The sequence below is a fragment of the Stegostoma tigrinum genome, chromosome 7, assembly GCF_030684315.1.
Source record: "Stegostoma tigrinum isolate sSteTig4 chromosome 7, sSteTig4.hap1, whole genome shotgun sequence".
In the NCBI taxonomy this organism is placed as follows: Eukaryota; Metazoa; Chordata; class Chondrichthyes; order Orectolobiformes; family Stegostomatidae; genus Stegostoma; species Stegostoma tigrinum.
In genome coordinates this window covers 65,760,338-65,786,481 of record NC_081360.1, presented here as the reverse complement: position 1 = coordinate 65,786,481, position 26,144 = coordinate 65,760,338, and the positions used below count along the sequence as shown (strand labels likewise).

Sequence of the window (26,144 nt, the reverse complement as noted above, 5' to 3'; positions counted from 1 at the left end):
TTTCCTGAAATTCCTAAATTGTAAGTCATTGCAAGCACCTGCTGGCTACAGCTTTCTGAAATTTGTTGCAGCAATCATTAAACTGTTTCTTCACAGATGTAGAGTCAATAAATGTGGAACTGGAAAAGCACAGCAGGTCAGACAGCATCCAAGCCCTCTTCACTGGACTATCCCTGCATACTCTGTGGTAACCATCCTCCCTAACTTTTCATCCACACCATTGGTATTAGCCACCAAGCTCACCACATTATCATGCCTGCTCTCGGACCAACACATACACACCACATCACCCTTCAAAATGTTAATACAGTGTGGAGCTGGAGGAGCACAGCGGGAAGGTGTAAACGCAAAACATCGACTTTCCTGCTCCTCTAATGCTGCCTGACTTGCTGCACTCCTCCAGCTTCACACTGTATTGATTCTGGATCCAGCATCTGTAGTTCTTGCTATCTCTCTTCAATATGTTACTTTGGAGCTCAGGGACAACTAGGATTTGCACACTTCTGGTAGGATGCTTTACACAGGGACAGTGCGCACAACATATATCTGTACGGGTGGAAATACCAAATACAAGGGACCTAAGGTTGAAAATGAGAGAGGAAAAACTTAAAGGAGATGTATGAGGAAAATATTTTATACAGAGGACAGTAGATACCCGAAACACGTTGCCAGTAGAGGTGGTAGAAGCAGATATAATAGCAAAGTTTGAGAGGCATTTAAACAGACACATGAACAAGCAGAGTAGCGAGGGATACAGACCATGAACAAAGAAGAACAGTAACAAAGAAGATTGCAGCACAAGAACAGGCCCTTCAGGCCAAGCCTACGCCAATCCAGATCCTCTATCTAAATCTGTCGCGTATTTTCCTAAGATCTGTATCCCTCTGCTCCCTGCCCATCTATGTTTTTACATACATCTTAAATGGCGCTATCGTGCCTGCCTCTACCATCTCTGCTGGCAACGCGTTCCAGGCACCCACCGTCCTCTGCCTAAAGAACTTTCCATGCGTACCACCCTTAAACTTTCCTCTTCTCACTTTGAACTCATGACCCCTAGTAATTGAGTCCCCCACTCTGGGAAAAAGCTTCTTGCTGTCCACCCTGTCTATACCCCTCATGATTTTGTAGACCTCAATCAAGTTCCCCCTCAACCTCTGTCTTTCTAATGTAAATAATCCTAATCTACTCAACCTCTCTTCATAGCTAGCACCCTCCACACCAGGCAACATCCTGGTGAACCTCCTCTGCACCCTCTCCAAAGCGTCCACATCCTTTTGATAATGTGGCGACCAGAACTGCACGCAGTATTCCAATTGTGGTTGAACCAAAGTCCTATACAACTGTAACATGACCTGCCAACTCTTGTACTCAATGCTCCGTCCGATGAATGTGCATAAGCCAAAAGGATTTGTTTAGAAAAGCATCATGGTCAGCACAGACATGGTGGAATGAAGGGCCTGTTCTTGTGCCATACTGTTCTTTGTTCCATTTCTCACCTGTGTGCTGCCTCTCATTCACGTTATTCTAAGTACAAGTCATCACCTTTCTTACATTGACAACACTCAGCTCTCCTTCAACAATATATCTCTAGTTTCAGCAATAGTAGAAAAATGATAAGATTATTGTCTACATCCAGTACTGGATGGGCAGCAATTTACTCCAGTTAAATGTTGGGGAAATCAATAATATTAGTGTTGGTCCCCATTACATACTCCATACCATAGCTACCAGTTTATTTCCTGGTGACTACTTTGGCCTGAAACAAACTGTTCACCTTCATGAGTCAAATTTCAATCTTAGATTTTCTCCTGATGTCATCTCTGCCGCCACCAAGACTATCTATTTTCAACACTGTGCTACCAATAGACTTGGCTATATCAATGCAATCCTGACTAGTTGTCAACTTAGAACCCTTTGAGAAGTTGAAGCCAACCAAAACGCTGGTGCCATTACCCTTATCCTTTTCATCCATCAACGCTGTATGCACTCACATTGGCAACCAAATCAAGCAATATTCCATTGTAAACATTCCTTGTTTTCATATTCCTCCATGGCCTTACCTGTGCCTATATCTGTAATTCCCTGCAATCACACAAACCCGCAAGATATCTGTGCTCCTCTAATTCTCAATTCTTGAGCATCCAGATTTTAATTGCTCTGTAGTTGGACTCCTTGCCATCAATTTCCTAGCTGTAAGCATTAAATACACTCTCTTCCCTATTTCTTTGTCCTGCTTTCTTCCTTTAAGCTGTTTCTTAAAACCTACTACTGAGTAACCTTTTGGCAATTTGCCCCATTATCTCCGAATGTGATTCTGTCCAATGTTTCTTAATAAAGCTGTTTTGCAGTATTTAGGAATATTTTGTTACATCAAAGGTGCCAATTAAGTTGACGTTGTCCATTGAACAAGCAAGTCACTTGCTCCAACTTTCAACACAGTCTAAGATGCTAGCAGGAAGTGAAGAATAATGGAGATACTTCATGTCCCTGCGACAGAAATAAAAGCAAATAAAAATTCACGTCATTATCTAAATTTAGAAATGTTTGTTTATTATTTTAATTATAGTTTGCATCTTTGTGTAATTTCCTTAGCATCATCTTATTTTAGCTTACATTATTGTGTTGTAAGTGACTTTGTAATGAAATAAGATTCCTTCTTTAAGCTTTTTTTTGTTACTTCTAATCCAGTTTTAATCTTTGCTTCATAATTTGTTCTTTCTTTAAGCAGATGTGGATGAATGCCTTTCAAATCCATGTCCATCTCGGGCAAAATGTGTTAATAATTTGGGCTCCTTCACTTGCAAATGTTACCCTGGTTACTACCTTGAGAAGGGAACACGATGCACTTTGGGTAAGAAAATGATTTGTTTCTCTGGAGAAGCAGTTTATTGAGCCAGTGATAATGGGAACTGCAGATGCTGGAGAATCCAAGATAATAAAACGTGAAGCTGGATGAACACAGCAGGCCCAGCAGCATCTCAGGAGCGCAAAAGCTGACATTTCGGGCCTAGACCCTTCATCAGAGAGGTCTAGGATGAAGGGTCTAGGCCCGAAACGTCAGCTTTTGTGCTCCTGAGATGCTGCTGGGCCTGCTGTGTTCATCCAGCCTCACATTTTATTATCAGTTTATGGAGCCCTTAGCTTCTGTCATGCAAGAGATATTAGAAATGAATTTTAAAAAGCTTAAATTTGCCTTCACCTGACTTTTCTATACTGTCCTTATTAGCCAAACCATTTGCAAGGCCACACAAACTGCACTGCAACATACTTCACCTTAAGAGAATCAGAAGATCACAGAATTTTGGAACAGGATGCCTATTTGTAAGAACTGCTCATCTAATCCTGCTTCCCAGTAGTCTTGGATTTTTCTCCTCAAGTAGTTATTCAGTTCTCTTTGAAAATCACAATTAGTCCTTCCTCCACTGCATTCTCAGATCCTGTGAAAATACTTTCCTGACGTGCGCTCCACTTGATTTGCCGTTCAACTTGTATCAATGTCTTTTGATTCTAGGCTCTTTTGCCAATAGTCTTTTTCCTACCTGTCTATTTTATCCAGATCCTTTATTATTTTGGATACCTCTATCAAATCTCCTTTAATTGGGAGAACAACTCCAGCAACTCCCACATCTGAATTCACATTCCTGGAACCATTCTCATTACGTTTGTCCTGCACCTTTGCATCCTTTTCCAGCATCCACAGTATTTTGCTTTTATTTAACTGATTTTATATTATATAGTGCGTGCTGCCTTGTATCTTGTAAGTGTGTGGGTCTTTAGGGGCTTAAGAGTGTACCGCATCTGAGGGTAGACAATTTCTGGTCTTAAAAGAAGAGTTTTGTAGATTAATAAAGCTGATTGCACTTCTGTAACTATTTAGAGAGTGTAAGAATGCAGTCTATATTACTAGGAAAATTGTTAGGAGAACTTAGCCTTAGGCCAGTTTGGCTTCAGTGGCTGGCTCAGCATTTATCGCTCATTCCTAGTTGCTGTTCTGCAGGTAGTTGTGAGCTGCCTGCTTGAACTACTACAGTTCGTTTGATGTACTTGGAGCCACAGAGCTAGTAGGGAGGGAGTTCCAGGACTTTGACTCAGCAGCAGTGAAAGAATGTGAATATGGTACTGAGTCAGAATGGCATACATCTTGGAGGGGAACTTGCAGGTGATAGTGACCTCAAGTATCTGCTGTTCTTCTCCTTCTCAGTGGTGTTGATTAAGTGATGAGTCATTAGGCAGGACACCAGCAAAAATCTCCTTATTTTCTCTGAATAGTTTTTTGTGTATCTTTGTAGACTAATGTGACTTGATTTAACATCTGATAGAATGCACCTCTGAATGCTGCTGTGAAGATTTGAAAGTAAAGCCACATCTGAATAAGAGATAATGGGAACTGCAGATGCTGGAGAATCCAAGATAATAAAGTGTGAAGCTGGATGAACACAGCAGGCCAAGCAGCATCTCAGGAGCACAAAAGCTGACGTTTCGGGCCTAGACCTTCTATATATATACTTGCCAAACAGAATGATATATTGCAATTGTCTAATATAACTTAGACTAACCAAAGTACTAACATGTCACTAAATTATGGTGGAGCTTAAGCGTTCAAGCAATGGGCCCAGAAGTATACATTGCTTTGTGGCAAGCAAACATGTGGTTAGAATTCCTCCATCTCCTGTCACTTGATGCTGCAGCTGTTTTTAGGATAGGAAATAAAAACTTGGTGTTTTACTGGATTTATTAATAATTTCATGTAAAATGATGCACAAGTACAGAGGGCTAGAGACTTGAAGGGTCTAGGCCTGAAACATCAGCTTTTGTGCTCCTGAGATGCTGCTTGGCCTGCTGTGTTCATCCAGCTTCACACTTTATTACCATATCCGAATAATCTACGTTTCAGTTTTGTATAGGTAGTTGTTTAAATGTAATCCGTTTTTTATTGTTCCATAGCAAGGACCTTTGCAGGTATTTTCTACAGTGACAATAAATCCCATGTGTCAAGAATGCAGGATCTGCAAAGTGAGATTTTAAAAATGGTAAGTTTGACTTGAAAAACACTGATGACATGAATATTTAACGATCTCTGAAACACATTTTTAATAAAGGTACTTTCTTTCTCTGTTTCGTGACCTGTGTTGGTTAACGTTGCTTATCTAGGTTGGTTATACGTAATTCTATAACATGCCTCTGTCTGGAATTGACTTTTGAAGAGCCCTTCCATCTTGATTTAATATATTTAAAAATATGAAAGATAAGTTTGTAAACCACCAACAAAAGGTGAAATATGCTATTTACCCACCATTTATGTATGTGATCAGAGTTTGCTGTATTTAGCGTGACATGCCTACCTCAGTAGACTAATGATCTCATTATGCAATGGCATCTGGCAGTATGTTGAAAATATACTATCAGCAGCTTGGCAAGAAGTTGTCAGTTAGTATTCTCTTCCTAATGTCTTTATACTGTCTTCATGTTTGCTTTTGTCTCAGTCTTTTCTTAGACAATTCTTTGTGTAATAACTTTCCAACTTGAGTTTGTTTTTTTTGCTTTTTTTTGTTCCTTCCAACCTTAGGAAAATGTTATGAGGTTGAAGATGTTGCCAAGTACTAAAGATGTGAGGCAATGAAGTTGGCTAAAGTATTGAAGCCTGCCTCAGGCATTGCAAATTTCATGTAAAAATTACATGCAAGAATTAGTGTTTGGGGGAGGAGCTCAACATGTAGTTTTCTTCAAACTTTAAATACCTGAAGGAATTTATTGGTCTGTTTTGTAACCTTGGTAGCATTTTAGCTTGACCTTCTATATATGTACTTGCCAAACAAAATGGTATATTGCAATTGTCTAATATAACTTAGACTAACCAAAGTACTAACATGTCACTAAATTATTGCGGAGCTTATGCATTCAAGCAATGGGCCCAGAAGTATACATTACTTTGTGGCAAGCAAACATATGGTTAGAATTCCTCCATCTCATGTCACTTGATGCTGCAGCTGTTTTTAGGATAGGAAGTAAAAACTTGGTGTTTTACTGGATTTATTAATAATTTCATGTAAAATGATGCACAAGTACAGAGGGCTAGAGACTTTAGAATACAAGGATTTAAACTTGTCACCATCTAACTACCTGAATTTGCGTTCCAAGGTGGTGTAAGTGGTGTTGGGTGTGGGGGTAAGTTATTTTGGAGTTAGATGTGCTGGGAAAATGGGAAAATCACGGTATCAAGTGGAATATTGGTTTTTCAACATGCTCCTGCATCACAGTCATTTTGAGGGAAGAATTATAAAAGTGAGGCAGTTCCTGATGTTGCATATGTGATGAAATGCACAGAGAAGAGCTCATTCGTTGGCACACAGTGGCCATTACTTGAAAAGAGATGACAGTGTTTCATGTGGAGGCACGGGAGCATTTATGTAAGGGAAGTTTGGGAAAGCAAGCGTACCAGGCAGTCATTCCCTCATTGCTTGTATCAAGGAAGACCGTCACTGGCTGTTGGGCCCAGCTGTTTTGGTGGTGACAAATTGTGATGAGAAGCACTGTGCCAACAAAAGGACTGGGAGGACATGAGCATGTTATGCTCATTATGCTGAAGACTCAACCTCCTAGATATGTCAGAGCAGCAATGCTGCTGGAGGTTGCATCTATTGAAGAAGATGGTTGTTGATTTGTCTGTCCTCATGAGGGTGAGCCTCAAACCTCACTGGGCACATGGGCTTAGCATGCCAGCAGTTTGCGAAAACGGCCATGGTAGTGAACATCTTTGTCTTTGTCTTATTTTGAAGGATGGCAGTTGACCTGCGGGGCACTTCCCTCAACAGGCTTGGCCTCTAGCAACATTGCAGCTCTGACATATCCAGAAAACCAGGTCTTTAACCTATTTCAAGAACAGCCACCAATCATAACATCAGGAGGGCAATAGCACCAATGTTTGAAAGGAGATCAGAGTACGTTGAGTCTTTGTTAAAAGCTCAGAAATAAAAACAGAAATTGCTGGAAAAATGTAGTGGGTCTGGGAGCATCCGTGGAGAGAAAGGTGAATTAACATTTCGGGTCCACTGACTCTTCTTTTTTTGTCTGGTTATTTTCTCATTCATGGGTTGAGGGTATCGCTGGTTGGGCCAGCATTTATTGCCCAGTGCTTTAACTTTGATAAGTTAATAGGGCTGTAATCCTGTTGAACATTGTGAGGTTTTGATTTTAACGTTTTTAACCTGACTTGAGTTGCACCATTTGCTGGGTTGCTTCTTGGGCTCTGACTCTCTAACTTGATGGCATTCCCTCTGACTAGTCCTCTGATTTGCAACCTTTTTAGGTTATTTATCCGTGGGATTGGGGCATTGCTGGCTGGGCTGGCTTTTAGTTCCCATTCCTAGTTGCCTTGGCAGTTTGGTGGTGAGCAGTCTTTTTGAAACAGTGCAGTCTGTTTGGTGTAGGTAGAACAACAGTCATAAACTCAGAAGCAGGGGTGTTTGTTGGTGATTCCACAATGATCAGCACGCATTCACAACTCCTCAGATACAGAAGAAATCCATATCCAAATGCAGTAAGACAGGTAGTTCTAGGATTTTGACTCAGCGACACTGAAGAAATGGCAACATGTCTCTGAGTCAGGATGGTGAGTGGCCTAGAGGGGAACTTGTAGTTGGTGATATCCCATGTATATGCTAGCCTTGTCTATTTAGATTATTGTGGCCATGGGCTTGGAAAGTGTACAGTGTATCTTGTAGATCGTACACACTGCTGCTCCTGAGCGCTTGTGGTGGACAGAGTGAGTGTTTCTGGATGTGAAGCTAATTAAACAGACTTTCTCCTGGATGTGCCAAACATCTTGAGAGTTGCTGGAGCTGCAGTCATCTAGAAAAGTGGGGCATATTCTATCACACTCCTGATTTATACTTTGTTGATGGTGGACAGGCATTGGGAAATCAGGTGGTCAGTTACTCACTGTAGGATTCCTAACCACAGTATTTATTTAGAACATAGAACATAGAACAATACAGCACAGAACAGGCCCTTCAGCCCACAATGTTGTGCCGACCATTGATCCTCATGTATGCACCCTCAAATTTCTGTGACCATATACATGTCCAGCAGTCTCTTAAATGACCCCAATGACCTTGCTTCCACAAGGTCTTTGGCTAGGCCGGTTCAATTTTTCATCAGTCATTACCCTCAGGATGCTAATCGTTAGAGATTCAATGATGATAATGCAATCTATGTCAAGGGTCAAAGGTTGGATTCTGACATTTTGTAGATGGTCATTGTGTGGCACCAGTATGGTGCAGATGTTACTTGCCACATAGCAGGCTGGATGTTGTCCTGGACTTGTTGCACGTCACCACAGACTGCTTCAGCATTTGAGTAGCTGTGAATGATGTTGAACATTGTGCAGTATTCACTATTCATTCGATGATGGTCTATCCCTCTGACAGTTGCTGCTCCCAACTGGCCCAGCCTGAGCTTGAACTTTACTGAAATACCTCACTGCTGCTGGTTCCTTTGCAGGTCGCTCCTGCTAATGGTCCAAACTAGGTCAATTCCTTAAAGTGACAAGGGCACATGAACAACTGAACAGTGGAAATTGTATAAACCCCTGCTACAGTGAATCAAATTAATAAACTGAAGTAGATCTTACGTCTCTTAAATGTTTGACTGAATTGTGTTTCTTTTTCCGCAAGGACCCCTCTGTCAATGCAATCACTGGAGGTGAGAAGTTGATGGATATTTCAGTCTTGTACATGTTTTCCTGTTTGCACTATCAGTCACCACAGTCCAGCCTGTTGTAATAGTTAAGAGGTAGAAAAAAGGCTACTCTGGAAGGATTACCATAAACTTGGTGAAGTCACCAACGTCAAATTATTATGAAGCTGGGTCCAAGGATAACATGTTTCTGAAAGGGAGCCAATTCATGTACTATGTTTGAATTTCAGTGCCAATGAAAATGTCATTGAGACTTGAGATAGTCTCTGGGTTTGGTTCAGGAATCTATCTTGTTAAGAAGAGGTTTTTTTTAAATCAAGTACAGCTATTATGAATTACATATGTTTTGTTTCTTTTCCCATAGGTTAATGCATCTCTCTTTTCTCTGAATGGTTATTACACATCTGTCATTGCAGATTTAAGGTAAGATAAAAGCAAACCATTGAATTGTTAGAGCCCCAATGCAATTTGATAATCACATAAATATCTCATGTACTTTAACTGAACTGGGTGACAATACTAACAATTTAACATGTTGTTTGCAGTGAGACTGAAGGCAGTGTGTCAATCTTGAACATGTTTGTACTCCCTGCCAATGTGACAGCACCTGAGGTACTGAGTAGTGTGCACAATTACATGGAGAGTTGCAGATATAAGACTGGAAGCTGCCAGTTTGTTCTGAATCATCAGCTATCCTATAAAGGTAAAGAAACAGCCTTTCATGTACCCCCTATTACAGTTAATCTTCTACATTTTAGTTGTGATCACTTAACAATAGCTTAAATGCTAAATTAATCCAATAAACTTAGATCACCAATAACTGCCTCCTATACTTAAACCTAGAATGACTGTTACGGACAAACTTCTCTGAACTATGTATTTCATGCTTGACATTCTGGCCGTATTGACCTATTTAAAATATTTCGTGGAAGTATTTGGTGGAGTAACGCAGTGCCAGTGTGCATGGATATTTCTGACCTCCCGAATGAATACGTAGAGGGGTTCTGAAACAATGAAACCTCAGTCTAATAAACTGTAACTCTTTGTACCTTCAAAGCAACAAAGCAAATACTTCACCTTCTCATGCCAGCCGTGTCTCCAAGTGACAAGAAGTTATGATAAATATAAAGAGTTTAGTGTTGTTGGCCCTTGCTACCTAACATCAGATTGAAACTCCCAAATCATTTTTCATGTAAGATCTTCAGTTTCAATTTAGATTTGATGCAAAAGCAGACCCCAGACTGAAACGTTATTAGACTCCACTCAACTCCTGTGTTTAAGAAATTTACAAAACTTCTGTATCTTCATTTTATAGAATTATAGAATGGTTATAAAACACAAGGTCATTTCACCCACCATATTCATGCTAAGTAGCTAAAGGAGCAACTCTCTTAGGTCCTTGCACTGTGATTTCTGTGAAACCCTGAAAGTATTTTCTCTTTAATTGATCATTTACTTCCCATTTGAAAACCATAATTGAGTGTGCTTCTTCCACACTCTCAGGCCATGCATTCCAGGTTCAACCTCCCTGCTTCCAAAAACAAGGTTTCCTCATGTTATTGTTGCTTTATCTACCAATTAAATAAATCAGTGCCCTCTGGTTTTGACCCATCTTTCAATGGAAATATGTTCTCCGTTTTACGCAATTTACCCTGTCTAAATACTTCATGATTTTGAATACTTTCTCTCCAGCTTCTCTCCTTCAAGGACAACAGACCCAGCTTCTCCAAATTATCAATGTAACAAAAAAATGGTAGAATGGTGAGAGCATAGAAGTAAGCTATTCAGACTGGCAAACTTATGCTCTGCTGTATATACAGTAGCTTAGCTATCAGGCCATTTCTTCAAAGCTATGCATTTTTGTTCTCTCTTCAGTACCCATCCAGTACCTTTTTGAAAACTATCCTTATTGAACAAGAGGTCTTTTTTATACTCATGAAGTTGATACTTAGCCTGACAATTAAGCTGGAAATGTTATCGATCTATTTTGAAATCCATGATTATTTGCATTTCCAGGGTGGCAATAACACGAGCTAGCTTTAGGCTGTGTGCTGGTTAATCATATTTCTTGAATTTAACCTCCAGTTACTTCCTTGTCACAAAAGCATGGAAGTTCTTTTGCCCACAACAGTTGTCTTTTTGATCTCTTTCACTATAATATGTTATTCCATGCAGCATGAATAAAACCACAAATTACATACACTTAGGATTGGGCTCTGTAATTGTTTATCACAGGCTCTCGTCCTCAACATCTCTCGTTGATGGGCTAACAACAGAATTTTACTCCACTATAATAAAGCAAAGGATTGCAGATGCTAGAAATCTGAAACAAAAACGGTAATTGATGGAGAACTCGGCAGGTCAGGCAGTATCTGAGGAGAGAAAGCAGGGTTAGCATTTTGGGTCTGGTGACTCTTCAGACCTAGTTCTGCAATTTTTGACTTTGTTTCAGAATTTTACTGCGCCCTATTTTAAACTCAGACTTATACCTATGCACTGTTTAATTGTTTCTGTTGAGGTAAGTTAATCCTCTTTCAAAACTATCAAAACAAAAATGTACAAAGATTGCTTCCTGCCACAAAGCTTCAATTTAAAATTCTCATCCGTCAGGTCACTCAAGAAATAGTATTGACATTTTAATGTAAGGTGTCATTTTCCATCCTCATAGTGTGTTCAATATTTTACAGAATGAAAAATAAAGAATGTGGCTGTTTCACAAGTGTTAATAGTATTCAGTTGTAGAGTTGAAGTATCCAGGAATGTTATGCAAGTCTGCTTTTGCTGCAATGTAAGATTATACCCATATTTGAACTTCAAATAATTAATAATAAATTTGTCTTTATGATTCTAATGATTCATCTGTGCAAGTAATTTATAATTTCAGTCCTGTTGATCATTACTCTGTTCAGTTGGAGGTTATTTGCATTAATTACCATCTTTGATTTTAATAGATTTGTTGAATTCTAGATCAGTGAATGCACAAAAGAAGTGGGGATTTGAAATTAACAAATGAAATTCATTGAAATTGACAAGTAGAATTTAGAGATTGAAATTAAATACGGATTACTAATTAAATATTATTTTTTATTCACAGCTGAAAAGTTATGTAGCCTGAAAGTGCCTGAATGTGACAATGCAACTGCAGAATGCAGTGATCACAATGGAATTGCAGACTGCCAGTGTAAAGATGGCTACTTCAAATACAATACCATGGATCCTTCCTGTCGAGGTGTGTTATGCTAACAGTTGAATCACAACAATGATTATATGCTATGTATTATGATGATAAAAATCTAAGGGGGAAGGCTGTTGTGGCCCAGTGGTAGAGTCCCTACCTCTGAGCTGGGAAGCATGGCTTCAAATTCCACCTGTTCCAGAGGTTTGTGATAGCATATCTGAACAGGCTGATTGAAAAAAAAACCTAAAATGCAAAACACCCAGACAAGGGTTTTTGTGATGTGTTAGCAGTGGCCCTCTGAACCAGGAGACCCTGTTTCGAGTCTCATTTGCTCCAAAAGAATGTAATAGCTGTCAATGTGTTTCTGAACAGGTCAATTAGAAAATATCTAAAAATCTAGGCAGAAAGATAAGCTGTAAGTAGGATTCAGGCAGGGTGAAAGAGGTCAAGTGGCTGGGCAGCACAATGGCAAATCAGGTATAATGTGGGGCAATGTGAAGCTAACCTCTTCATCTGTATGAATGGAAAGTAGAATATGTTTTAACATGTATAAAATTTGCAAATATTGATGCCCTGATAGATTGTGGGCGTGTTTGCACCAGGAATGCATCGTGGGTGTCCCTAAAGTATGATGTGGAGGTGCTGGTGTCGGACTAGGGTGCACAAAGTTGGAAGTCACACAATACCAGGTTACAATCCAATAGGTTTATTTAAAGGAGCAGTGCTCCAAAAGCTTGTGGTTTCAAATAAATCAATTGGATTATAACCTGGTGTCATGTAAATTCTGACTTGTCCCTATACCAGACAGACTGCAACGATTCAGAAATGTGGCTTGCAACCACTTTCTCCAAGGGAATCAGGGATGAGCAATAAATACTAACACACAGTTACAGAAAGAAATTATTAAAAAGGCACATGGCATGTTGACTTTTATCATGAAGGTATTCGAATACAGCAGTAGCTTTGCAATTTACAGGCCTTTGGTAGCATCACTTGAATACTCTGTGCAATTTGGATCTTCATTTTAAGGAATGATGTACTTGTACTTGATGGTGTACAGTGAAGGTACATTAATTTGGTCCATGGGGTGTGAGAGGCTGAATAAATTGGGCCTAGCTTCCTTGGAGTTTAGGGGAATGATGGCTGATAAATTGAAGCATACATGAAGGGGCTTGATATGGTGGGTGCAGATTTTTTCCACTGATTGAAGAATCTAAACCTTGAGTATTCATTCTGAGGAAAAAGGGCCAATCAATTTAGGACAGAGACAAAGGAGCTATTTCTTCACACAAAATGTTGCAAGTCTTTGGAATTCTCTACCCCAGAGGGTAGTGGATGCTCAAATGCTGAATACATTTAAGGCTGAGATAGACTGAGTTTCATTCCCATTGTGAGTCCAGGGATATGGGGAGTGGACAGGAGAGTGGATTTGAAGCACAAAATGAGCCATGATGATAATGAGTAGCAGAGTGAGTTCCATAGACTGCATAGTGCACTCCTGCTGCTTTTACCTGCATTCATTTGTGAATGAAAATATGGAAATCGTTTTAATGTTTTGGTGGTGACATAATCATTTTTATTCTTTTAATGCAGCATGCGATGATGGCTACAAGTTAGAGAACGGAACCTGTGCTCCGTAAGTAGATTACAAAATTATCCTTCCCTTGATACAAATTTAACAGATCATTATCAGCTGAGAAAAGGTATTGATTTCTCTTTGTTGTAATTCACAGTTGTATGTTTGGATTTGGAGGATTCAACTGCAAAAGTCGTAAGTTACCAGGTTTTCTTTAATGTTTTATTTAATGTGAAATGAAACTTCACTGTTCAGTGTGCTGCAGCTATGGCATTCGTGATCATGTACATAATGAGGAGTCATGGGACACACATTATTCATATAAAATGTCACTGTCGATGTGGTCCTCCCAAAAAGTAAAGATGTGAGTTGCCTGATTGATATTATAAATAGGAAATAGATTGACTTCTACAGTTCCTCATTAGCTTTCTGTGAGTGCTGTGAATTTTTTAATGTGATATGAGTATCGTTGGCAAGGCTAGTATCTATTGTCCATCCCCAATTCACCTGGAGAAAGTAGTGGTGAGCCAGATTTTTGAACTGTTGCAGTCTGTCTGGTGCAGGGACATCTACAAGGGGAGGAAGTACCAGAATTATGACCCAACCTCAATGAAGGAAGGTGGAGATAGTTCTGAGTCAGGGTGGTTTGTGACTTGGAGGGGAACTTGAGATGGTGGTGTTTGCTTGCGTTTGTGGCTCATTGGTTCTCATTGCTGCCTCACCAGCACAAGGGATCCAGTCGATTCCTCAGGCGACTGTCTGTGTCGAGGTTGCACATTCTTCCTGTGTCTGCGTGGGTTTTCTCTGGGTGCTCTGGTTTCCTCCAAAGACGTGCAGGCTAGGTGGATTGGCCATGCAACATTGCCCACAGTGTTCAGAGTTGCGCAGGTTAGGTGAATTAGCCATGCAAAATGCAGCATTACAGGGGTAGGGAAGGGGCACGTTTCTTGGTGGGTTGCTTTTTGGAAGGTGAGTATAGATTCAATGGGCTGAATGGCCTGCTTTCACACTGTAGGGGTTCTTTAATTATACGATCTCCTTCACTTTTCCTTTGAGGTGGTAGCAGTCGTGGGTTTGGAAGGTGCAATCGAAGAAAGCTTAGCAAGTTGCTACCATGTATGTTGTAGATGGTACACACTTGCTACTTTGCCCATTATGTAACAATGGTAGGGACAATGAATGTTTAAGATATGGTTGCTGGGGCTTAAACAGGTCTTGACTCTCCGTGTAACATATGGAAGAGAACCACTTCACAAATAAAAGTTTTATACTTACTTTTTGTGTCCTCCACTATGTGTCTGTAATTTTCACTGGAGAGAACACAGCTTTGGTGATGGTGGTGTCAATGATGGATCTCTGGCTCTGGATGTGAATTCAGACTTTTGTTCTCAAAGTGTTTCAACATGCTGTGATACAGCTCACTGGTTTGACCACAAGAGGGAGGCAAATTCACTATCTTTGACAAAAATAGTAACATCCATATTTTCATGCAAAGACCACAATTGAACTTTGGCACTGTTTCTGCAAATTGCTTTGCCTTCAGAATTGGAAAGAATCAATTAAAATGTGTTTTGACATGTGTCTTATATAAATTAGTTTGCCTTATGTTTAACATCTGAAACAATTAAGGTGTAATCATATTTGCCCTGTATTTTATCTGTTCCTTTTCTTCTAGAATATCCAGATGAAGAAGTTTGCCTAGTGAGCACCTATCGGTGCTATTTGGACTAAGTTAGATTGCAGTGTCACTGGGAAGCTAGGAAGTAGGGTACAACAAAAGAACCAAAGTAACCCAATTCAGCAAAAGAGCTCAACAGAGATTGTTACCTTTTATATATGGCTGATGATCAGCGAGTTGCGTTGTTGAGGCAGTGAGCAAGAGACATCACCCTTACATTTTATGTGGCAGATATCAGTGTTCTAGTAAACTTTTTGTTTTCTTCTCGGTGATCTCTGGGGTTCTTTCATTGGCAATGACTTGCAGAACCGGATGTCCATTACATGAATAGAGTTGGCTTGCCAAGCGTGCCACTGTGTGCTGGCCCTTAGAGCAGCCATGTTGTTTAGAAGGATCACTGGTTTTAAATGAACCTAGATTGGCTGCACAAGATAGTTTTAACTGCTTTGCTTTAAATTAGGGATGAGCATGTCATTGTCTTTAGTCTCAATCAGTCAGATCGAACATTCGTGTCAGTGATGAAGAAAAACTCAACATGGCTGATTTTGGGAGCTAATTCCAATTGAAGTAGATAAGGACTTCATGTTTCACAATATTGTATACACATTTGAACACATTTGTGAAATGTCGATGTTAATGTGGTTGAGCTTGGTGCATTAAAGAGTATGAAAAACAAAATGCTGTTTTCTCTTTAATTCATTTCAGTTTTTTTACTCCCTTTTTATTAGCTTACAAGCTCATCACTGTGGTGATTGCTGCAGCTGGAGGAGGGTTGCTCCTTATCTTGGGCATTGCATTAACTATCACATGTTGCAGGTATGTACCAGAGATCAACCTTTGTTCTGATTGACTGTTTGTGTCACAGCCTGGTAATGTGATCAAGGAACAGTTGCAGTTCAATGCAATATATGTAGAGCGTGGTTTGTAAATATGTACATGAAATTATACGTGGAATTCAGAATAAGGCCACGTTACAGTTTAGATTTTCCCATGACAAGACCAATGAGTATGTTGTTTACACACGCATTGAAACTTTCCATTTGTGCTATGATTTTGAATGTAGCCTGAACTATATCTGTATTTTCGTGATGTCAGCAGTATTTTCTGTTGCTATCAAACAGTTTTATCCATGGACTACTTAGGTAGAACAAGTTGCTACCAGTCTGACCTCACTAGTTTTAACTTGCCACCACAAAAAAACTCATCAGATTTAATGAGACTGGGAACTCTAAACATTTCGTATGGCAACTAAGTTTGATAAACCCACTTGGATTGTTTTGCAATATTAAAAATGAAAGGTAACTCATTAATTCATACCAGAATAACTGACATTTTTATATATTAAACCTGCATATACTACAAGTATGAACATATAAATTAGGAGCAGGAATAGACCATTCAACTCTCAAGCCCATTCTGCCATTCAATATGATCATGGCTGGCCTGATTGTTACTTTAAATATATATTCCTGGCAACACATGATAACTTTTCACTTCCTTGTGTGACAAGAAATATATATCTTTCCTGTAAGATATACGTGTTGCTTGCACTTATGATGACTCATGCTGAGCACACACTAATGCCGGTCTAGTTCTGTGGCATCATGTTCGTCAGGATGAGAATTCTGGCCTGTTCTTGCATGTTACCTGAACTGTCATGTTGCCTTCAGTGACTTACCTTTTGCATAAGTCTGTAGACCATCGGTGGTCTATAGGCCAAACTTTGTAAATGACTCAAATAAAAGCAAAGTATCAGGGATGCTGGAGGTCTGACATAGAAAGAGAAAGTGCATGAGAAACTCTGCAGGTCTGGCAGATTCTGTGGAGAGAGAAACAGTTAACATATCAAGTCAGATATGACTGTTCATCAGAGCGGTTCTGTTGTTCTGAAGAAGAGTCATTTCAGATTTATAGAGGCGTACAGCATGGAAACAAATCTTACGTCCCAAACCCCATCCATACAGACCATAATCCCAAACTAAACTAGTTTCATCAGCCTGAGCTTGGCCCATATCCCTCCAAATATTTCTTATTCATGCACTTATCCAAATGTCTTTTAAATGTTGTAACTCTATCTGCATCCACCACTTCCTTTGGAAATTCGTTTCACATACGAACCGCTATCTGTGTAAAAATAAAGGCCCCTCATGTCTTCTTTAAATCTTTCTTCTCTCAGCATTAAAATATGCCCACTACGCTTGAAATCTCCAAACCTAGGGAAAAGACACTGGCCATTCACCTTATCTATACCTCTCATGATTTTATAAACCTCTATTAGATCACCCTTCCACTCCTGTGCTCCAGTAAAAAATGTCCCAGCCTACCAAGCATCTCCTATAATTCACACTGTCCATTCCTGGTAACATCCTGGTAAATTTCTTCTGAACCGTTTCCTGCTTAGTAATATCCTTCTTTTATCAGGGTGACCAGAATTGGACACAATACTCCAAAATAGGCCTCACCAATGTTTTGTACAACCTCAACTTAATATCCTAACTCATATCCTCAAAGGTGTGAGCAATGAAGGCAAGCATGCCAAATGCCTTCTTAACCATCCTGTCTATATGTAACACAAACTTCGAAGAATTATGTACCTGAATCCCGAGGTCTAATCTTAGATAACTTTCTTCACTGCCAACTATGCCACCAATTTTGTTGTCGTCTGCAAATTTATTAACCATGCCTTAATTCTCATCTAAATGGATTTGAAATGTTAACTCTGTTTTTCTCTCTTCACGATTGCTGCAAGATCTGCTGAGTTTCTCCAGCACAGTTTTTATTTAAGAACCACTAACCTGTATCATGATGGTGCAGAAAGTTTCCATGTGGCTTTTCCTGATATAATGAAAGGTTATTAAAAGAATTGGCTGTAGAAATCAGTTTAGTATGATCAGTTGAATAAATTAGTTTATTCTGACGAGTTCTCTACTGTGGAATCAATCGCAGTGCTCAAATTGTTTCAGAATAGTGTTATAAATCCTTCATTACACTGCTAACCTTCAACTTTGTCCAGCACAAGGATCTGTGTAACATGGACATTTTGTAAATGACCAACAAATTACAATTGAAAGATAGTGGACTAAACAAGAGGAAATCTCTCATGGTGGGGGGAAAGACAGCGTTGTAGTGGTAAGGCTCAGCCTAATGCTGTTGGGATGTGAGATCATTATAGCTGGTGGAATTTCAATTGAATTAAGAAGTCTGGAATTGAAAATCAGTCTCAGTAGTGGTGGCCATGAAGCTATCATTGTTGTAAAATCCCGTCTGGTTCACTTATGCCTTTAGGGAAGGAAGTTTGCCACCCTACCTGGTCTGGCCCACATGTGACTCCATCCCCACAGCAATGTGGTTGACTCTTAAATGCCCTCTGAAGTGACCAGCAAGCCACTCCGTTCAAGGGCAAAACGCTGAAAAAGAAAATGTTGCCAACAACACATGCATCCATGAAAAGACTTTCTTTTAAAGTTACATCTTGCAAGTATTCTGTCCTTGAAATATTCTGGAAAACATGTTCTGAAAATAAGGCAACAATTCCAGCAACTGCCAAAATGGAGAAACCCCCAATAACAAAAACATTACACCACTTCACCAAAGTAATTACCATGGCAGTGGCCTTTAAGGAGCATGGAAAGTTAACAGCTGAACATTAAAATTGTATTCTTGTCCTCAAACTGAGTAGTACCATGGGCAACAAGCCAGCAAGAAAACAAACAAAATAGTGAAATCACTGAACAGAGGCCGGTATCCCACCACCAAGTCACCCTTTGTCTACACGTGTGCAGTATATAGGTGTTGACTAGCCAGCTCAGACCCAGTCCGTCGACTGAGGGGACTTTCTGAGACTGGATTTAGTTCTGGATTTATAGAGACATAGAATCATATAGCACAGAAACAGATCCAACAATGCAACCAACCCGTTCCGACCCTAATCCCAATCTAAACTAGTCCCACCTGCCTGCACCTGGACTATATCCCTCAAACATTTCTTATTCATATACTTACCCAGATGTCTTTTAGACGTTGTAACTCTACCTGCATCTGTCACTTCATGTGGAAGTTCATTTCACACACGATCTGTTATTTCCCAAAAGTTTGCTTTGTTTGAATGCTATCATTGTGACCACATTTTTCATTCTATATTTCCCTTTCCTCAGGAAAGACAAGAATGATATCAGCAAATTAATCTTCAAGAGTGCCGATTTTCAGAGATCACCTTATGCAGAGTTCCCCAAAAATCCCCGGATATCCGTAGAATGGGGCAGGGAAACTATTGAGATGCAGGAGAATGGAAGCACAAAAAACTTGTTACAGATGACCGATGTGTACTATTCAGTAAGTATCAACGCAAAAGAAAACTTTGGATTATTTTACATTAAGGATGGAAATTGAGCACCAATACAATATTATAATTAATCTATAGCCTGGATCTTCTGTAATGATTGCTGGATTGTTCCTGCACTCCTACTTTTGTTCTCTCAGATGCTCCTTCAAATTTCTGACGAGGATCTTCTGAGTCAGGACTCTCCAGAAGTGCATAACTCAGGAAGAATTTATAGTAGCCCACAAAATTCTAACAGGCTTAGCAAAAGGAGATGCAGGAAGGATGTTCCTAATGACCAGGGAGTCCAAAGCCAGGGGTCACAGTTTAAGAATAAGGAGCAGGTCTTTTAGGACAGGGTCAGGAGGAATTTCCTCATGTACGGAGTGGTGAGCCGATGAAATTCTCTGCCAGTGGAAACTGTTGAGGCCAAAACAAAATATTTTTCAAGGAAGATGTAGATGTAGTTCTTTGTTCTAAAGGGATCACAGAATGTGGGGAGAAAATGGGAACAGGGTACTGCATTGGACGATCACCCATAATTGTATTGAATGTTGGAGCAGGCTTGAAGGCCAAATGACCAACTTCTGCTCCTGTATCCTTTGTTTCTATCAACATGCTGTCGTGTTGGGGGGAAGACTGGTCACTCTCCCTTTTTCAGCACTGGGCTATCCTAAGACAGAATTAAATGCCCAATGTGAATATTTGTGAATGGGTGATTGTGTGAATGAGTGATTAGGGAGAATGGTGGGACAGGTTGGATAAGTGGGTATGATGGCAATTTGGTACATAATTGTGTTGGCTGATGTGTGAGGGGACATGTGGGCAGGAAGAGATGTGGGTAGAGAGTGATTCACCTGCTCTATTTGATGACGTGGTTGCAGTGACACCCAGGGTATAACTTGGGGAACTTTCAAAGGTGAGAATTAATTATTGATCTTGGGTTCTTTGATTCTAGCAGGAACTATTCCTTATTTTTAAGTGACTAACATCAATTAGCATTTGTTTAATTGGTGCAGGAAGTTTGGCACTGACAGGAAGGCCCACACACTTACTGTAATTACCTGATTGCTCTAAAGATTTTAAAGGGAAATGGCTTTGAATAATCTGACTTTATTTATTTTAAGATAAAGTTACATCAATAATTTGCTGTCAATAAATGAGAGTTGGCAACAGGACAGCAGAGAGAAAATAACTTTGGTAAATGTGAGGTTCTTCACATTGGCTGTAAGAACAGAGAAGCAAATTGAAATGATGACTCCTTGATGAGAAACTGATTAAGTTGGGCCTATTCTTTTGGGGTTCAGAAAATGAGAGCGGATCTCAGTTGAAACAAACAAAATTAAGAAATGCAATGACAGGACAGATATGAGTGGGGTGAGGTAGTTAGAATGCAAAGGCACCACTTCAGCATGAGACATCACTCATTTCAGACTGAGTTAAGAAATTCCTTCGGCCAAAGAACTGAGAGTCTCTGGAATTGTTTACTTCAGTGGCATGCGGGAGCTCCATATTGACCATATGTCGGGACAGATTTTTGGATCCATTAGAGAATCAAAGAAATTGGGAGCGAGTGGGAAAGAGCAGTTAAAAATGATTGAATTTAATCATGGATTAGGCTCAAGGTGTCATTCTTATATTCTTAAACAGATTCTGGATAGCTTTTGGTTTTTTGGGAGACCAGAGAACTGGGGTCCTGTTTTAGTTCCAGAATACTCTTGATTTACAGCAATGCAAGTATATTTTCTGCAGGGGTCACGAACAACTGCAAATAGAAAGCCAACTTAATTTGTGATTCGGTTTTAAATCTTGTTTTGTAATCTTGTCTCTTTAGCAAACATAAGAATACCCATTAGAAAATAGATGACAGGTTAGACAGAGGATCTTGATCGGCGCAGGCTTGGAGGGCTGAAGGGCCTGTTCCTGTGCTGTAGGTTTCTTTGTTCTTTGGTCTGGCCTGCGTATGATTCCAGACCCACAGCAATGTGGTTGACTGTCAGTTGCCTCAGACTTGGCCTAGCAAGCCATTCAGCTGTACCAAATGCTTTAAAGTATCAATGAAATGAAACTGGATGGATCACCAGGCATCAACCTAGGCAGCAAAAAAGACAATGGCAGAAACAGCCCTATCAATGTTGCAAAGTCCTCCTCACTAACATCTGGCGGCCAGTGCCAAAATTGGAAGAGCTAACTCACTGACTAGTCTAGCAACAGCCTGGTAATGTCTGTAATGCATGATTCCATGAGTATGACAATGTTGCAGGCATCACCATCCCTGGATATGACCATCCCACCGGCAGGACAGACTCAGCAGATGTGGCGGCACAGTGGTGTACAGATTGGGAGGGAGTTGCTCTGGGGCTCGCTAACATTTGACCCTGGACCCCAAAAAGTCTCGTGTCTTCAGGTTAAGCACGAGCAAGGAAACCTCCTGCTAAGCATGTGGATGTACATGGAATAGTGTGGGTTAGATGGGCTTCAGATTGGTATGACAGGTTGGCACAACATCGAGGGCTGAAGGGCCTGTACTGTGCCATAATGTTCTATGTTCTAAATACAAATGCCCTCCTTGAAGTGCTTATTGCTTTCCTATTTTTTCCACAGTCTGGCTTAAGAGGTTCAGAAGTGGACCGGAATGGTATGCATCCTTACAGTGGCCTACCTGGATCACGCTACTCTTGCATCTACACTGGACAATACAATCCGTCTTTCAGCAGTGAAGAAACAAGAAGAAGAGATTATTTTTAGCCAAGTTAAAATAGAGATTTATTTTTGTGTCAGACCGGAGCATGGGACCAATGAAACAAAAGTAAAATCTGGAATTGCTGCAAAAAACATTGGATTCTGAACATTTATGGTGAAGGACTGGTGGAATGTGAAGGAATTGTTGTGTGCAGTGTACTGTATACAGCAGCTACTGTAGATCACACTGATGGACAAGTGATAGACCTGATCAGCTGTACTGAATAGTCTTATTGCATCAGCATACAAAGACTTTGCTTACAACTGGACAATTGTACATTGTGTAATTGTGTATTTTTTGTGGTTTGTTTTTCTAGTTTGTCAATAACTTATAAGCAATCACAGTGGTTTCAGACTGATCCAATGGTAGCATCGCACACAAAAGAAACACTAACTGATGAATTTGTGGAAGAACTGGAAACTTAACATTTCTGGCCTGGTGCTGAGATATTGCTCAGGTGAATTAGAGCATTGCTAACTATCAGGACTCAGGCCTTATATTCATGCTGGAAATATGAGCATCTGATTTCTGAATATTCTGAGACTTTTCTGGATCAAAGAAACAAAGAAACCGACAGCACAGGAACAGGCCCTTCGGCCCTCCAAGCCTGTGCCGATCAAGATCCTCTGTCTAACTTGTCATCTATTTTCTAACGGTCTGTGTCCATTTGCTCCCTGCCCATCCATGTACCTGCCCAAATATATCTTAAAAGATGCTGACGTGTCTGCATCTACCACCTCCGCTGGCAACGCGTTCCAGGCGCCCACTACCCTCTGTGTGTCTCTGGTATCTAATTCACAAAGCATTCCTTTCCTTTCCATTAATACCTTCGCTGATTCCAGCAGATCTTCCAACAGATAAAAAGAGCTAGACAGATAATTTTTGATACTGTGGAAAGTGCAAATAGAATTTTCTTTTATAGTTGAAACATTCCATCCAGAGCACAACGTGCTATTGAGCAGCTATTTGAAAGTGACAAATGCTGCGTTCTGTTTGTGATTCTCGTTAGGTTTTCTATACTGCAATTAAATTCAGAAGATTCCAATTCTTTTCATGCCCTGTATTTGCAAACATCTGAAAATGTTGCTTCACTTCCATTGCGAATCTGTGTTGTTACCTCTACAAGTACAAGTTTTAGCTGTTCCACTATAGTCGGCCCAGATTAATCCGCATGTATAAAATGAATATATACTACCTGTTGCTTTGCCCAACCTTCACCATATTTATTTATTTATTTTTAAACATACCAGCGACTCTGATGCCACAAGTCATGAAGGAAGTCATAAACAATTTTGGGACTAGCAAGCTTTGTACACAGTTGATTTAATTTTAATCCATTAATGACTTTTATTGTGACCCTATGTTCCATAAAATGTAAAAGGTGTAGCTTAGAGTTGGATGACTTGGGCCTTTGTCTTTTTGCTTCCTTCCAGTTCAAAGTGTTTGCACGACATAATGGCCAATATTTTCTTTGACCAATGGTTAAGCTCTGCACATTCCACACTCAGCACTTTTTTTAAAAAACGATTGGGCTTCATCTGCCCAACCTGCTTTCTGTCTTAATATATTCTCCTTATATAGAGAGTTATTTCCTTTCTTGTACTAATTAACCTTTTGTGAATGGTGCTTGTGGAATTTCTAGTAATATCTTCTGGGTCTTTGGGATGTTGACCATCTTTCTTGTCACTTTAATTCATCTTATTTGATTTCCAGGACACGTTCACTCATTATAACTAGCTCTTAAGAGCAGAAATTAGGCCATTCAGCCCATGGAGACTGCTCCCCCATTCAATCATGGCTGGTAAGTTTCTCAACCCCATTCTCCTGTTTTCTCCCCGTAACCTTTGATCTCCTTGACAATCAAGAAACTATCTAGTTCCATCTTAAATATACTCAATGACTTAGCCTCCACAGCCTTCTGTGACAGTGAATTCTTCTTTCTTAGAAAGGGACTTAGCTTCTAAACCCTTTTAAGGTATTTTCCTAGGCATTTAAATTTAGTCATAAATATTCCATACGTTATGGGAAAACCAGCTTGACATGATATTCCTACTTGATCAAACCTTTACCTTAAAAATAATTTACCATCTTGTATAATTTTTACATTTCAACTAGACAACTTTAGTAAACCTTCCTGATGAAGTGCTGATGCTTTTAATTAACTTGACTTGGCTTTGCATTCAAGGTGAATATTAGCTATAAATGATTAGATTTTCAAAACTACATTGAAATTAAGGCTATCAATACCTTTTCTTTTAAATAAGAAAATGACTCCTTCAATTTTTCTTACTGTTCCTCTGCTACTGTAGCTGTGAACATAAAGACTGTAAAAAAGTTGAAATCGAATTTCAGTTAGTTAGTTATTAACTGTAAGTGTAATCAACAGAATGATTTGAGTAGACTTACTGCAGATAAGCATCATGTAAAGTGTGTTGGCCTTGTTATGTGAAAATATAAATCCTTTTGGAACCAGCAAATTGTGACAATGATCTCTTTTAAGTCAAGTCCCTTCCCCTTTTTAAAACTTCTTAAAAGCATGAGAAGTTTCCATTCAATTTAATTATTTTATTGATTGATCCATTTATCTATATTTTGCTTTACATGTTCATTTTATCTTTTTAATGTGAAATTCATCAAATCCAAGCATGTATCATCTCTATTTTGTGTTCATAATTTTGGAGAACACCAGTACATTAGATAATCGTAATTTCCTCTTGGTGAGCATATAGTGGCCAACATTTAATGATTGCTTTACCAAAGAATCGCTTCCCCAAAGTCATTTTGCAGATTTACTTACTACTAATAATTAGCTTACTAAACTATAGTCTCCCTGTGCTAATTTCCTCTGCTGATTTTTTACATTTGCAGTTTCTTAAAACTGAACTGGAAGTGATAGTGGCTTTCTGTCATCAATAGTGGCCTGGCTCACACAGAATTTAGTTAGATATATATTTTTGTGAGATGTGAACAGTAGGAGCTAAGAGCAATAGGAAAGAAGTGATCAACATCCTCAGAAAATTTGCTGTAATATTGAAAATTTGCTTTCAGTAAATTTTGTTTGAGCAAGTGCTGTTGGTTAATACAGATTATCAACTATTGCAGATCAATTGTTCAATGCTACTTCATGATGAGATAGTAATGGATAAGGCAAAAATGCCAGATGAAGGTGAGAATTTATATCAGTGCTTTCCTTCTCACTCAGAAATGCCAACTTATTAAAAATGTTCATTCCACTAAAGTGGTCTAAATGTTCATGTAAAATAATGATTATGCTCAAAATGCTGCATTTGCATCAAAAATTAGCATTGCAGCAGATCTGAAGTTGTGTAAGCCCTTACAGTGCAGTTCAATTCTGAGAGCAATTCAATTTTTATTTTAAAATGTGCTGTTAGTAATGCATAGAGGATAACTTTTTTCAGCTGTGGCATGAAAGTGTTGCATGCTTTGGAAAAATTTGCAAGTTCTCACAGTAGAAAAATAATGTGAGTACTAGAAAGTATGTTTTGACTTTAATGCAGATGAAAAGGTTTGGAGAGGGGTTATTTGTTATTAGTGGTTAATTTTGCATTACTCAAATGAAGTTGTCCGTCATTAATTGTAGATATTTTTGTTATTTTGGGTAGTTTTATTCTTTTGTAAGGATTCAGCATGTGAGCCATAAAACAGACAAAACTAATTAAGCTTCACATTTTGGCTGCCTTCAAACTTCTTAAAGGTTAATAAAATGTGAGGCTGGATGAACACAGCAGGCCCAGCAGCATCTCAGGAGCACAGGTGCTCCTGAGATGCTGCTGGGCCTGCTGTGTTCATTCAGCCTCATATTTTATCATCTTGGATTCTCCAGCATCTGCAGTTCCCACTATCTCTGATACATTCTTAAAGGTTAGCTTTCTTTTGGCACTTATTTATAGTGCCAGATCTTGCACTGGATGACCAGGAGCAAGTGGCAGCTCCAGC

The 26,144-nt window shown here is 39.5% G+C and overlaps 1 protein-coding gene across 4 annotated transcripts in view; it reads left to right on the top strand.

Moving 5' to 3' along the window:
* Nucleotides 1-25,914, top strand: part of heg1 (heart development protein with EGF-like domains 1) — a 79,668-nt gene extending 53,754 nt beyond the window's left edge. For 3 of the 4 annotated variants that reach the window (XM_048535327.2, XM_048535326.2, XM_048535328.2), the window contains 10 exons: nucleotides 2,729-2,851; nucleotides 4,945-5,030; nucleotides 9,059-9,117; nucleotides 9,240-9,397; nucleotides 11,789-11,923; nucleotides 13,466-13,508; nucleotides 13,606-13,643; nucleotides 15,855-15,942; nucleotides 19,281-19,458; nucleotides 22,049-25,914. In XM_048535327.2, the coding sequence (XP_048391284.2) occupies nucleotides 2,729-2,851; nucleotides 4,945-5,030; nucleotides 9,059-9,117; nucleotides 9,240-9,397; nucleotides 11,789-11,923; nucleotides 13,466-13,508; nucleotides 13,606-13,643; nucleotides 15,855-15,942; nucleotides 19,281-19,458; nucleotides 22,049-22,192 (1,052 nt within the window). In that variant the 3' untranslated portion in view covers nucleotides 22,193-25,914. The remainder of the gene's footprint in view (nucleotides 1-2,728; nucleotides 2,852-4,944; nucleotides 5,031-9,058; nucleotides 9,118-9,239; nucleotides 9,398-11,788; nucleotides 11,924-13,465; nucleotides 13,509-13,605; nucleotides 13,644-15,854; nucleotides 15,943-19,280; nucleotides 19,459-22,048) is intronic. The other variant, XR_007248002.2, reaches the window with a different exon arrangement.
* Nucleotides 25,915-26,144: the final 230 nt, after the last annotated feature.